Source organism: Palaemon carinicauda, chromosome 26 (genome assembly GCF_036898095.1).
Source record: "Palaemon carinicauda isolate YSFRI2023 chromosome 26, ASM3689809v2, whole genome shotgun sequence".
NCBI lineage: Eukaryota > Metazoa > Arthropoda > Malacostraca > Decapoda > Palaemonidae > Palaemon > Palaemon carinicauda.
Genome location: NC_090750.1, coordinates 103570133 through 103585567, shown reverse-complemented (window position 1 = coordinate 103585567; position 15435 = coordinate 103570133). Strand labels below are relative to the sequence as shown.

The window sequence follows — 15435 nt, the reverse complement described above, 5'->3', positions numbered from 1 at the left end:
GACTTGGAAACAGTTGTAAGTTGAAGACCTATTGTCAATTCTTTTTAGTGAGGCAGATTTGCACTGACTCGCAGGGGTGCCCTTTCAGCTCGGAGAAGTTTCCTGATCGCTGATTGGTCGGACAAGATAATTCTAACCAATCAGATAGCAGGAAACTTTTCCGAGCCAAAAGGGCACCTCTGCGAGTCAGTACAAATGCGCCTCATTAAAAAAAATTTAGTATAGTACAGTAATTTTTTTTATTCAAACTTCAGAAAATTAAATTAAAATTAGACTTCTAGTGTTATAAATAAAGAGTTGTGGTTAATAACCAACATAATGAGAGAGATTTGAATTTTTCAAGCAATATTCAAAGAAAAGAAGAAAATTATAGTGCATAAGTGCCTATCTCCATAAAAGCAGTAAATGAAACTGTGATACATGTGCCAAATTCTTATACTATAACAAATTCCTACTACCTGCCTTTATACCCTATTTCACCGAAACTTTTTTGGAGGTGAACCAGTCATCTTTTATACAGTATTCACACGCCCCTGATGTATACACGACACTCACGAGGTGCTCGCGCGAGGGTAGTAACCTCTGCATTCCATGCTTTTATCTTTCTCTGGTATATTTGGAAGATTTATATCAGAAAAAGTAGAAAGAAGGACTTTTTCACCGGGCGTCACAGGTCTCTCCCCAGAAATAGATTTTTCCTTCGTTAAAATCCCTTTATTTTGTTTAATAAGGAAAGATCCTTCAAAAATAATCTAAGGACAGAACATCTTCAACTTTTTAAAATGAAAATCTTTACCTGATGAGTGTTTTTTAAACCTGTAAACCATTGTAGGTTTTATTTTAAATGCATCGAGAGTACTTTGAAGGCTTCAAGAATTTCATGGACTCTTTACAAAGGCATTAGTACTATTTTACAGTACAGATAAATTCTTTATATTCATTATTTTATAAAGAAAACTTTTTTTTTTTTTAGAAAAATGTGTTTGGAGCATACTCTATTTTGTTTTGTATTGTGAAGATTTGGTGGCACTTCATGAAGAGAATCATATTTCTTCTCCAGTTACGAGCTCGCACTCGACAATTACAGCATATAGTGTAACTACTCTATTAGATAAGTAATGAAATAGTAAATTTGATTCAAAATGCCTTTTATGTATTTAATCCTTTTACCCCCAGCCTATTTGGAACTTTCCAACCCTTAACCCCCAGGGGTTATTTTTTATTTAAGCACATTTTGCAGTATATATTTTTCAAATTGCTCTAAGAGCCTTAATTTTTGTCATAAAGAGGTCAGGTTGGTCTCATTCTCTTGGAAAATGCCTGAAATTTCTCAAAAAATTATCAAAAAAAAAAAAAAAAATTTGAATAGCAGTTTTTTGCAAGGACGTACCGGTACGTCCATGGGGGTAAAGGGATGTGTTTTTTGAAACGTACCAGTACGTCCTTTGGGGGTAAAAGGGTTAAGGCTTTCTTCCAAATATCAAATTAAGCTTCTAGTCATTACATTTTTTTGTAGTTTTATATTTGATTTATGAAATTTGGTGCAAATGGCACAAGGCTACGGCTAGATAAATATTTATATTCTTAAATTCAAAACCTCTTTATATGCAGAATCAGGGTTGACATGATAAACAATTAATTGTTAGATATTTATAAATATTTTCATCAAAGGAAATATTTTTTTTAAACTTGAAATATTTATCAACAGTATTTTCAGTGGCCTTAGTCTTTTTAATCAGAGTCCTTTAGTTGTACAAGAACAAAGAACAATTTCTCTGTCCTTTAGTTGTACAAGAATAATGAACAATCCCCATGTCCTTTAGTTGTACAAGAACAAAGAACAATTCCTCTGTCCTTTAGTCGTACAAGAACATTGAACAATTTCCCTGTCCTTTAGTTGTACAAGAATAATGAACCCTTCCCATGTCCTTTGTACAAGAACAATGAACAATTCCCATGTCCTTTAGTTTTACAAGAACAGTGAACAATTCTCCTGTTCTTTAGTTGTCCAAGAATAATGAACACTTCCCATGTCCTTTAGTTGTACAAGAACAATGAACAAGTCTATTGTCTTTTGGTTGTACGAGATCAAAGAACAATTCCTCTGTCCTTTAGTTGTACAAGAATAATGAACAATTTCTCTGTCCTTTAGTTGTACAAGAACAATGAACAATTCCTTGTCCTTTAGTTGTACAAGAACAATGAACAATTTCCCTGTCCTTTAGTTGTACAAGAACAATGAACAATTTCCCTGTCCTTTAGTTTTATAAGAACAATGAACAATTCTCCTGTCCTTTAATTGTTCAAGAATAATGAACCGTTCCCATGTCCTTTGTACAAGAACCATGAACAATTCTCCTGTCCTTTGGTTGTACAAGAACAATGAACAATTCCCCTATTTTATTCTAGTCATTTAACTCCTAGATAAGGACCTAATGTTACCCTACTAACTTATTTTGAAATATTTACACCAAAGAAAATCTCCAGAGATAATGTTCACGTATCTCGAATAATATTTTTGTAGTTTGTCGCAGAAACTAGTTTTATAAATTGTATTTAACGCTACACTAACGTTTTAAAAACGTTAAAGGTCTTATGCTTAACTTGATTAAGTTGTAGTTTGGCAAATTTGGTTAATAATTTTATTGTAAATTTCTTTAATGTAGCATTTTATTTATAATTGCAGAAACTTGTGTTCATGCAAATGTTATGTAATGTCATTAAGTAAAATTGTCTCCTGTATTATTACTGTATTATTGATAAAGCTGTATTATTATTAATAAAGTAGAAATGCACATAAAATAAGTTTATATAACCCCATATGTGAAATTTATATTATCCCTCTCAATATAATTTCACTGTGAATATGGAACAAATGAAATTTTCAATTTAACACACAGTAAAATATGAGGCTTAGTTTAAATACTATCTTTATATACATATTATGATAAATATTAAAATACAACATTAAATTATAACAACATTAAACTATAAAAACACTATAAATATATACGTAGCTTAGCCCAAAGCCTAGCTTACTGTTTGGGGTACACAAACCTAGCTATGGAAAACCATCTACTTCATGTATATTACTAATGTCCTCACATAGCATAAATTAAATTATGATTTACTTAATTACTCACTGCACTACGATTATTCTGAAATCACGTTGCACAATTGACACTGAAAAGACAGACAATTTGACAGATTGGATAACTGCCCAGAAGACAGAAAGATCCGATTACAGAGTCCCTAATATATTCTGGTTCTTAAGCAAACTATTTTTGTTGAAACTGTATCAATTAATATATTATTAAAAGATTCTGAACTTATAATCAGTATTATAGTTAAGATTTTTCTTATCAAAACGTCAAAATATTGAAGTCGAAACCAAAACAAGCGCCTTGAACATATAGCTCCCCAAAATCCCTAATATATTCTGGTTCCTAATTGCTCACTAAGCAAAATAAGTTTGTTAGAACTGTATCAATTATTAGATTATTAAAAGCTTCTAAACTTATAATCAGTATTATAATTAAAAATTTGCTTGATATACAAAAAAGATCACTTTAAACACATGGCTCCCCAATGGAAGATACACAGCAAAGAGGAAGCATCCAAGTGACGTAATTTTGATTATGTAAGTTATATTTTTTATACATTCTTAAATACTTAGTGGGATATAGTATGATGCCCTTTAACTGTCAAAGTATGTATCATCTACAAATAGGACACTGTAGGACTTTTGATAGACTATTAGCATAGATACAAAATAAGATTGAGTCTGGTATACTTACCTGGGGTACCCCTTTGCTTAATGCCTCTTATAATGGATAAGAGTTTCCAATTCATACAGTAGTTTTTTTAGCTTATGTGGGTCGTAAATTATTAAGTACCCATTAATGTAAAACTGTGTTAAAAGCAGCACTATATCAAAGTAAAATTAGAATTCCATATATGTCTTCATCCATCATAGAAATTAACATTGTTATTTTTAATATATACTGAATATACTTTATTTTGTATTCCTTTGTAAAACCTTCATTATATACTGTGAACATGAACGATATTATTTTTAGTATGTACTTAAATATCTGTCTATACTTTTTTTTTTTTATTCTTTTGGCATAACTTAATAACAATGTAGATGTAGACCTAAAGAATATTACTGTTACCATGTAGCCTACTCAAATGTCTGACACCAATTGGTTCAATAAATTGATTAAAACAAAAAATCCAACAGATATAAAGCTGTCTCAGGAGAATATAATTGTCTCTATTTGGTTGTCCGGCAATGCTTTCAATTTTAAATGACTAACTATAGTCAATTTCTTTTAGCGATGCATATTTGCACCAACTCGCAGCGGTGCCCTTTTAGCTCGGAAAAGTTTCCTGATCGCTGATTGGTTGGACGAGATAATTTTAACCAATCAGCGATCAAGAAACTTTTCCGAGCTAAAAGGGCACCGCTGCGAGTCGGTGCAAATCTGCCTCGCTAAAAGAAATGGACTATCGTTCATTAATTACATCTTCCAGTGTCTTTGACCTGAATGGTAGTAGGTTGGTCAGGGCACCAACCACCCGTTGAGATACTACCGCTAGAGAGTTATGGGGGTCCTTTGACTGGCCAGACAATAAATAGATCCTTCTTTCTGGTTACGGTTCTTTCCCTTTGCCTACACAAACACCGAATAGTCTGGCCTATTCTTTACAGATTCTCCTCTGTCCCCATACACCTGACAACACTGAGATTACCAAAACAATTCTTCTTCACTTAAGGGGTTAACTACTGCACTGTAATTGTTCAGTGGCTACTTTCCTCTTGGTAAGGGTAGAGGAGACTCTTTAGCTTTGGTAAGCAGCTCTTTTAGGAGAAGGACACTCCAAAATCAAACCATTGCTCTCTAGTCTTGGGTAGTGTCATAGCCTCTGTACCATGGTCTTCCACTGCCTTGGGTTAGAGTTCTCTTGCTTGAGGATACTCTCAAGCACACTATTTTATCAGTTTCCTTATTTACTTTTCTCACTGGGCTATTTTCCCTGTTGGAGTCCCTAGGCTTATAACATCTTGCTTCTCCAACTAGGGTTGTAGCTTCGCAAGTGATATTAATAATAATAATAATAATAATAATAACTCCAACGATTTATTAGGTTATGCAATAAGGAAAGTGAAAAGCCGTTTCAAGGAATTATTTATTTTTTTTACCAATTGCCAGCAATCAGTGAAACAGAACATTTAGACAGTAGAAATTGATGAATTATGTTTGAATCTTTGAGTGTTGCAAGCCAGCTCTCTTCAGATCAGATCAGATTCAGGTTGAGGTTTTGCCTTTGCAACGGCGCTTCTAAAAAATGATACAGAAGATCCCCAACTTACGAACATTCGATTTACGAGCATTCGGAACTCCAAACACAAATCTAATTGAAAAATTACGAAGATAAAGACTGTAGTAAAACAATATTATAGAATTTAATACAGTAAGCAAAACTCTCTTCAGATCAGATCAGATTCAGGTTGAGGCTTTGCCTTTGCAATGGCACTTCTAAAAAAATGATACAGAAGATCCTCAACATACGAACATTCGACTTAAAATCATTCGACTTACGATCATTCGGAAATCCAAATACAAATCTAATTGAAAAATTACGAAGATAAAGACTGTAGTAATACAATATTATATCATTTAATACAGTAAGCAAAATAAGATTTGTAATAACTTGATATCTATTTCATATGAAACCCAACTATTTGTTGACTTTTGTGGTTGGAAATCATAGGCGTGAGATTCAGGTTAGGCTTACCCTAGGCCAAAATTTATAAAATTTAGGCTTACAAACAGCATATTGGAACATATTAAGTTTGAAAATTGAGGATCTTCTGTATAGTAACCACGGGTGGTCGAGAAAAAATCTTTATTAGGCCTATTATGCCTCCTAGGCATATCATGGATGGTAAACTAAATAATAAGGATGATTTAACAATAAGCAATTATTCAGGGCACTCTTTTTAAAGGGTTTAAAGGTCGCTCATGAATGGCAGAGGCAAGGGACAGTGATGTTGCCCTATCGAGCAGGACAATGCCCTAGAGACTGACCATACATACATATGATCAGCACCCGAGCCCTTCTCCACTCAAGTTAGGACCAAGGAGGGCCAGGCAATGGCTGCTGGTGACTCAGCAGATAGACCTATAGGCTCCCCCAAACCACACAACCTTAGCTCACAAGGATGGTGAGGTTGCGACGACCAAAGAAACTAACGAAGTTTGAGCGGGATTCAAACCCCAGTCTGGCGTTCACCAGTCAGGGACGTTATCACATCGACCACCACAATAATTTGAATTCATCGTTCTGTCTTTATAGGAGCGTGATATTAAATATAATGTTAAATATGATATTAAATATAGGTTCCACGTTGCTCTCTCAAATAAAATAAATAAATAAGAAAAAATATACTTTTATGCCCCAACTATTTTGCTTCTTATGCAAAAAAACAACATATCTATCACCTGTCTGTTAGCAAAGACTACTTTCCTGTTCACCAGTCTCTGCTTTTTGTGCTTCTTGTGAAAGCAACTCATAAGATTTCTGACATAATTCATCAAATTGCTTGATTGTTTCAAAAGCACAGCTCACTTTTTTCTTATATCTAATTCTTTAGCAACATAACTTGAATTTGAATTCACTTTAGTCATTTTTTTTTAATGTAGCTTAGCTATGCAACATTCATCCCTTTTTTTAAAGGCAGGCAGATATTGTGTATCCAGGACGCTTACAAAGTTTAGAAGGATATATATATATATATATATATATATATATATATATATATATATATATATATATACTGTATATATATATATATATATATATATATATATATATATATATATATATATATATATATACTGTATATATATACTTTATATATATATATATATATATATATATATATATATATATATATATATATATATATATACAGTATATATATATATATATATATATATATACAGTATATATATATATATATATATATATATATATATATATATATATGTAAATATATATATATATATATATATATATATATATATATATATATATATATATATGTATATATATATATATATGTAAATATATCTATATATATATAAATATATATATATATATATATATATATATATATGTATATATATATATATATATATACAGTATATATATATATATATATATATATATATATATATATACTGTATATATATATATATATATATATATATATATATATATATATATATATATATATATATATATATATATCAATTTTATACTTGACATTTACCTTACAGCTTCTCATGAATATACCATTAATACAGTCAAAAAATTCTATTATTATTTTTCATGACATTTCATAGTGAGTCAAGCCTTTATTTTTTCAATATTTCCTTGTTTTTTTTTTCATTTTTGTTGTTTTATTTTGCGTGATGAAACTAAAACAATTACCGTATAGATTTCGAAGCTGCAAAGTAAAAAAAAAAGAAAAAATAATAAGTTTTCTTGAACACAGAAAAGTATGTAGGCTACACTGACTTGCATAAGGTTGGTCTAGACTCTAAAAAGGTATTAAAAATAATGTTTACCCAAACTTTAATCTATTGGGATTTTTTGGAAATATAGTGTTGGTCGTATATGCATTTTTTATTACAATATATATCGCTGTAGTCATTTTGAGATTTCAAATTAATAAGTGAATGAAAAAATTTTTCTCTTGCTTGAGGGTACACTCGGGCACACTATTCTATCTTATTTCTCTTCCTCTTGTTATGTTAAAGTTTATATAGTTTATATAGGAGATATATATTATTTTAATGTTATTACTCTTAAAATATTTAATTTTTCCTTGTTTCTTTTCCTCACTGAGCTATTTTCCCTGTTGGAGCCCCTGGGCTTATAGCATTCTGCTTTACCAATTAGGGTTGTAGCTTAGCAATTAATAATAATGATAATAATAATAATAATAATAATAACTGCTTCAGTTGAAAACTCATTTTAGTGTTAAACTACTGCCAATTTAAACTTCCATATTACTGCATTGAATATAATCTCAAAATGACACAGAAGATGTATATTGTAATGTACAAATGAGCCAATAAAATGGAAAAAATTTTCAAGGTTTTATATAGAAATAATCATTGTTAAAGAGGTTTTTGTTACTTGAAAAATGTTCTTCATGTTCTTCAGTATCCCTGGCACAAGAAAACTGACATGAAAAGAAATGAACAACAGAAGATCATATTTACAGACTCCCTTATATATTTACATCACCACAACATGATTACAGAATTTTTTTTTTTAGGGGGGTGACACAAGACATCATGTACAGCATGAAAAGACACACACACACACACACACACACACACACACACACACACACACACATATTCACAACTCATGAGTGACCAAAAATAAAATGTGACTTTAAAATGCTCAGCTAAACATGTCTGGGTGGGAGGTTAGGCCTAGCAATTTCTCCCATAATATAAGTTTATTCATCTATAAATACATTTCTTTTTTATGAATACACTTTTACATTATTTCTTCTTCCCTACAGAAACTTTAAACAGATTAGAATTAAAGCTCATAGCATCATTTTACTTTCTTGCTGAAGAATAGGCCTAAGAACAGTAGCCTACATGTCCATTTCTCCCATAGTATAAGTTTATTCATCTATAAATACATTTCTTTTTTATGAATACACGTTTACATTATTTCTTCTTCCCTACAGAAACTTTAACAGATTAGAATTAAAGCTCACAGCATCATTTCACTTTCTTGCTGAAGAATAGGCCTAAGAACAGTAGCCTACATGTCTGGTTCTTTTTCAATTTTTTTCAATTTTCTCTCCGTTTTTTGGGACTTAACACTTGCTTCTATGAAGTGGAAATAATGTATTCCACAATTAATGTTAAACCAGACAATTTTTTTAATCACATTGTGATGATATTGTCACATTTACACACACACACAGGGAGAAAAGTGGAACTTATTATTCTGCTGTTACAAAACACTTACATTTTTTGCTTTTCTCTACCCTACATTTGTATGACAAAATTACGTATAAGTGCTCTGACAAACTTGTGCAGCTATTCAGATAGATAATAGATAGATAGGTAGATAGATAGGTAGATAGATAGGTAGATAGATAGATAGATAGATAGACGGAGAAAAGAATGGTTAGGAATCTATATCAATTTTCGTTTATTCATTTAGAATTGTTCTCATATTTAGCCTTTGTGGTTTTCCTTCCTTTTGGACTTTATGGACGCAACTTTTCATAAAACTGTATTAAAGGTAGGCCTATAATATATCAAGTTCTGAAATGTGTGAAATTTTTAGACATATATGTATTCTATAGTTAATTAATCAATAGGCCTACCGTTCTATAATCAACAAATGAAGAAAACCATTTATGATATCAAATGTATCTTTAATAAAAGCAAGAGTGTTATATAAAATGATTTAGTAGATATAGGCCTACACTGAAAGCTCAATTTTAAAAATACGGCCATTTTTTTACTTTCAAATATCTGGCTGGAGATAAATTTATTCAAATATAAAATGATTTAGTAGATATAGGCCTACACTGATAGCTCAATTTTGAAAATATGACAAATTCTTGCTTTCAAATATCTGGCTGGAGATAAATTTATTCAAATATAAAATGATTTAGTAGATATAGGCCTACACTGAAAGCTCAATTTTATAAATATGGCCATTTTTTACTTTCAAATATCTGGCTGGAGATAAATTTATTCAAATATAAAATGATTTAGTAGATATAGGCCTACACTGAAAGCTCAATTTTGAAAATATGGCCATTTTTTTTACTTTCAAATATCTGGCTGGAGATAAATTTATTCAAATATAAAATGATTTAGTAGGTATAGGCCTACACTGAAAGCTCAATTTTGAAAATAAGGCCATTTTTTAACTTTCAAATATCTGGCTGGAGATAAATTTATTCAAATATAAAATGATTTAGTAGATATAGGCCTACACTGAAAGCTCAATTTTAAAAATATGGCCATTTTTTACTTTCAAATATCTGGCTGGAGATAAATTTATTCAAATATAAAATGATTTAGTAGATTTAGGCCTACACTGAAAGCTCAATTTTGAAAATAGGGCCATTTTTTACTTTCAAATATCTGGCTAGAGATAAATTTATTCAAATATAAAATGATTTAGTAGATATAGGCCTACACTGAAAGCTCAATTTTGAAAATATGGCCATTTTTTACTTTCAAATCTCTGGCTGGAGATAAATTTATTCAAATATAAAATGATTTAGTAGATATAGGCCTACACTGAAAGCTCAATTTTTAAAAATATGGCCATTTTTTTACTTTCAAATATCTGGCTGGAGATGAATTTATTCAAATATAAAATGATTTAGTAGATATAGGCCTACACTGAAAGCTCAATTTTGAAAATACGGCCATTTTTTACTTTCAAATATCTGGCTGGAGATAAATTTATTCAAATATAAAAGGATTTAGTAGATATAGGCCTACACTGAAAGCTCAATTTTGAAAATATGGCCATTTTTTACTTTCAAATATCTGGCTGGAGATAAATTTATTCAAAAGAACAAGTTGTTTGAGGAGCTGGATTATTTTGGAAAATTTATTTTATGTGATTAAATTTCTGACATCTGGAATGAACTTGACAATTAGATAGGTTATGAATGATAGAGACAGTAGGCCTAAGGTTTTTCAGATTTTATCTCGTGAAATATTCCTCGCACAGACATTTTATGATCAACTGATACTGTACTTTTGAAAAAAGAAATAATCAAAATATACTCATTTACATAGTCCATCATTTTAAAAATTACTGAAATATATATTTTTTAATATTACTTCAATAGACACATTTGGATCAATCTTTACTGTACTTTTAAAACTTAGAAAATAAAATTATAATATGGTCCTTTACACAGTCTATTATTAAACTCTTCATTGAAATATAGAACTTTAACTCTATTTTTAGATTTTACTAAAAAATCACACCACAATTTAACACTTAGGCCTAAGTGAAAGTTTACCACTTCAACTTTCCTTATAGATTTTACCCCAAAATCACACCACAATTTAACACTTGGGCCTAAGTGAAAGTTTACCACTTCAACTCTCCTTATAGATTTTACCCCAAAATCACACCACAATTTAACACTTGGGCCTAAGTGAAAGTTTACCACTTCAACTCTCCTTATAGATTTTACCCCAAAATCACACCACAATTTAATAGGCCTAAGTGAAAGTTTAACATTTCTCAGAATTAGTTTTCGATACAGATATCCTGTTGTGTGGGACTGGGACAGTAGGAGGAGGTGAGGTAAAGCATTAAATGAAGGATCCTAAAAAGGAGGGGGGGGGGGGGGAGGGGGGGGGGTGAGATCCTATAGGAAAACTACAATGAAAAATGCCACAGCCAAAAAACATTATAAACAATGAAATACACTTCAATGGGGGAATTCATTTCAGTACCTCATAGTACATTTTGTCTATAAGTGTTTTTTCAGTATTTTTTTAATATTTATATACCAAATGTTGGAAGGTGAATTGAAAATGGATTTTCAAAAAACATGTGACATGTTTAAGTCTCAAGTCACAAAATACTCATTTGTCATTTCAAATTAGTAATATACTTTTCATATAACAAATGTTTCTTTACTCAGAGAATGAGTAATGAGTCTCGTTTCTTTACCCACTGCATGGGTAATGATTCTATTTTCTTTACTCACTGCATGAGTAATGATTCTCGTTTCTTTACCCGGAGCACGAGTAATGAGTCTCGTTTCTTTAAGCGGAGCACGAGTAATGAGTCTCGTTTCTTTAACCGGAGCACGAGTAATGAGTCTTGTTTCTTTAAGCGGAGCACGAGTAATGAGTCTCGTTTCTTTACCCGGAGCACGAGTAATGAGTCTCGTTTCTTTAAGCGGAGCACGAGTAATGAGTCTCGTTTCTTTATCCAGACCATGAGTATTGATTCTCGTATCTTTAACCGGCGCACGAGTAATGAGTCTCGTTTCTTTACCCACTGCATGAGTGTTGATTCTCCGTTCTTTAACCGGCGCACGAGTAAAGATTCTTCGTTCTTTAACCGGAGCACGATTAATGAGTCTCGTTTCTGTACCCAGAGTATGAGTAATGATTCTATTTTCTTTATCCAAAGCATGAATAATGGCTATTTTCTTTACCCACTGCATGAGTTATGATTCTATTTTCTTTATCCAGAGCATGAATAATGACTCAATTGTCTTTACCCACTGCATGAGTAATGATTCGCGTTTCTTTAACCGGCGCATGAGTAATGAGTCTCGTTTCTTTAACCGGAGCATGAGTGTTGATTCTCGTTTCTGTACATAGAGTATGAGTGTTGATTCTATTTTCTTTACCCACTGCACGAGTAATGATTCTTCGTTCTTTAACCGGAGCACGATTAATGAGTCTCGTTTCTGTACCCAGAGTATGAGTAATGATTCTATTTTCTTTACCCACTGCACGAGTAATGATTCTTCGTTCTTTAACCGGAGCACGATTAATGAGTCTCGTTTCTGTACCCAGAGTATGAGTAATGATTCTATTTTATTTATCCAGAGCACGAGTAATGATTCTCGTTTCTTTAACCGGCGCACGAGTAAAGCTTCTCGTTTCTGTACCTAGAGTATGAGTAATGATTCTATTTTCTTTACCCAGAGCATGAGTATTGATTCTCGTTTCTTTACCCACTGCATGAGTAATGAGTCTCGTTTCTTTAACCGGCGCACAAGTAGAGATTCTCGTTTCTGTACCGAGAGTATGAGTAATGATTCTATTTTCTTTACCCACTGCATGAGTAATGATTCTATTTTCTTTATACAGAGCATGAATAATGAGTCTCGTTTCTATACCAGAGTATAAGTATTGATTCTCGTTTCTTTACCCGGCGCACGAGTAATGATTCTTGTTTCTTTATCCAGAGCATGAGTAATGACTCTCGTTTCTTTACCCAGAGTATGGGTATTGATTCTCGTTTCTATACCCAGAGCATGAGTAATGATCCTCGTTTCTTTAACCGGCGCACGAGTAATGAGTCTCGTTTCTACACCAGCGTATAAGTTATGATTCTCGTTTCTTTACCCAGAGTATAAGTATTGATTCTCGTTTCTGTGCCCAGAATATCAGTATTGATTCTCGTTTCTTTATCCATAGCACTGCATAAGTATATTCTTCCCTCCAGGAGACAACCATATCGGCTCACTGCTCACGGGCATCCTGACATACATCTGTCGTCATACGCACTGCGCACCAAATCACAAAGCGTGTGTCCGTTTGCGGGTTTCTTTTTTCAGTCGCTATGCAGCAGAAGAAGAATATCTGATTGTGCAGATGACTCGAACTGCAAAGATCACTGCAGATTCATACATTAACACCTGAATACAAAGGTTTTCGACTATACATTACCTGCAAAAGAACATTCAGAATTAGATTTTTATGCAGTACAAATGTGAAAAAAAATTTTAATATAAAAACATGCAAATTCATATATAAATCTTACAAGCTTAGAGTGATTTAGTTCATAAAAACCTAAATTGGAATATTATTGTAATTATTTTTCATTATAGACTAAATATTGATTTCTGTTCAGAATTTGACCATTGAAGAAAATAGTTATAGGTAGGCCTAGGCCTGCTTTGGCCTTTATTTCAATATGAATGGCAATAAATATTGCTCTAAAATCAAATAATAATTTTAACAATCAGTATATAAATGACAAGTCATGAAAATCATTTTAAACAAATTCCTTTTATTAAAGAGAATTCACCTCTACAGCCTCGACTTGCTCCTCTTAAAGGTTTAAAGGTAGTAGGTTGGCCAAGGCACCAGCCAGCCATTGAGATACTCCCACTAGAGTTATTGGGTCCTTTGACTGGCCAGACAGTACTACATTGCATCCCTCTCTCTGGTTACGGCTCATTTCATCTTCGTCGACATACACGCAGAATAGCCTGGCCGATTCTTCACACATTCTCCTCTGTTCTCATACACCTGACAACACTGAGCTTACCATATAATTCTTCTCTCAAGGGGTTAACTACTGCACTGTCATTGTTCAGTGGCTACTTTCCTCTTGGTAAGGGTAGAAGAGACTCTTAAGCTATGGTAAGCAGCTCTTCTAGGAGAAGGACACTCCAAAATCAAACCATTGTTCTAAAGTCTTGGGTAGTGCCATAGACGCTGTACCATGGTCTTCCACTGTCTTGCAGTAGAGTTCTCTTGCTTGAGGGTACACTCGGGCACACACTTCTATCTTATTTCTCTTCCTATTGTTTTGTTAGTTTTCATTGTTTAAATGGGAGATATCTTAATGTTATTCTTCCTGAAATATTTTATTTTCCTTTCCTCACTGAGCTATTTTCCCTGTTGGAACCCATGGGCTTATAGCATCCTGTTTTTCCAACTAGGGTTGTAGCTTAACAAGTAATAATAATAATAATATAGGAAATATTTATTTTAATGTTACTGTTCTATCTTATTTCTCTTCCTCTTTATTTTTTTATAGTTTATATGTGAAGGATCTAATTTAATGTTGTTACTGTTCTTGCAATATTTCATTTTGATTGTTTATTCTTCTCTTGTAGTTTATCTATTTCCTTTCCTTACTGGGCTATTTTTCCTTGTTGGAGTCCCTGGGCTTATAGCATCTTGCTTTTCCAACTAGAGTTATAGCCTAGCTTGTAATAATAATAATAATAATAATAATAATAATAGTAATAATAATAATAATAATAATAAAGAGAATTCTGTGTTGATGTCTTCATTAACTTATAAGGAAATTGAAGTGCAATGATAAGCAGTAATTGTACCAGCTTTTAATGGCAATGATCTGCATTTATTATCTATATATTAATACGATAGTGCATGTGTTATTTATTTTGTCACGCTTTAAAGAAAACGGAAATATCTTCATGGTATACTCTTACAAATTCACATTAGACTTTGATTACTTAACCAAAGCACATCTTATATAGTTTTCCCAATTTTGTCTTTAGTACCTGACTCTTTTTTTTTAAATATTTGACAAACAATTGAGTTCTATCAATTTCCATAACCTAGATTATAAAATTAATCTAGGGATATTTTATTTAAGCATGTATAGGTTGGGAACAAGATAATTAGTATCAAAAATATCATTTCGTGTAATCAACACGGGTTCCGCTAGTTATTATTATTATTATTATTATTATTATTATTATTATTATTAGTAGTAGTAGTAGTAGTAGTAGTGGTGGTAGTAGTAGTAGTAGTAGTAGTAGTAGTAGTAGTAGTAGTAGTATCTGTAGGCCTATCTGTTAAGAGAAGCAACGCTTGCCTATTTTCACTCCCATGT

General features: G+C 31.9%; 1 protein-coding gene across 1 annotated transcript in view; it reads right to left on the bottom strand.

Moving 5' to 3' along the window:
- Positions 1 to 11442: 11442 nt before the first annotated feature.
- The window catches only part of LOC137620096 (NACHT domain- and WD repeat-containing protein 1), a 43646-nt gene continuing 39653 nt past the window's right edge, over positions 11443 to 15435 (bottom strand). Inside the window, exon 25 of the mRNA XM_068350370.1 lies at positions 11443 to 13508. Within this exon, the coding sequence (XP_068206471.1) occupies positions 13505 to 13508 (4 nt within the window). The 3' untranslated portion in view covers positions 11443 to 13504. The remainder of the gene's footprint in view (positions 13509 to 15435) is intronic.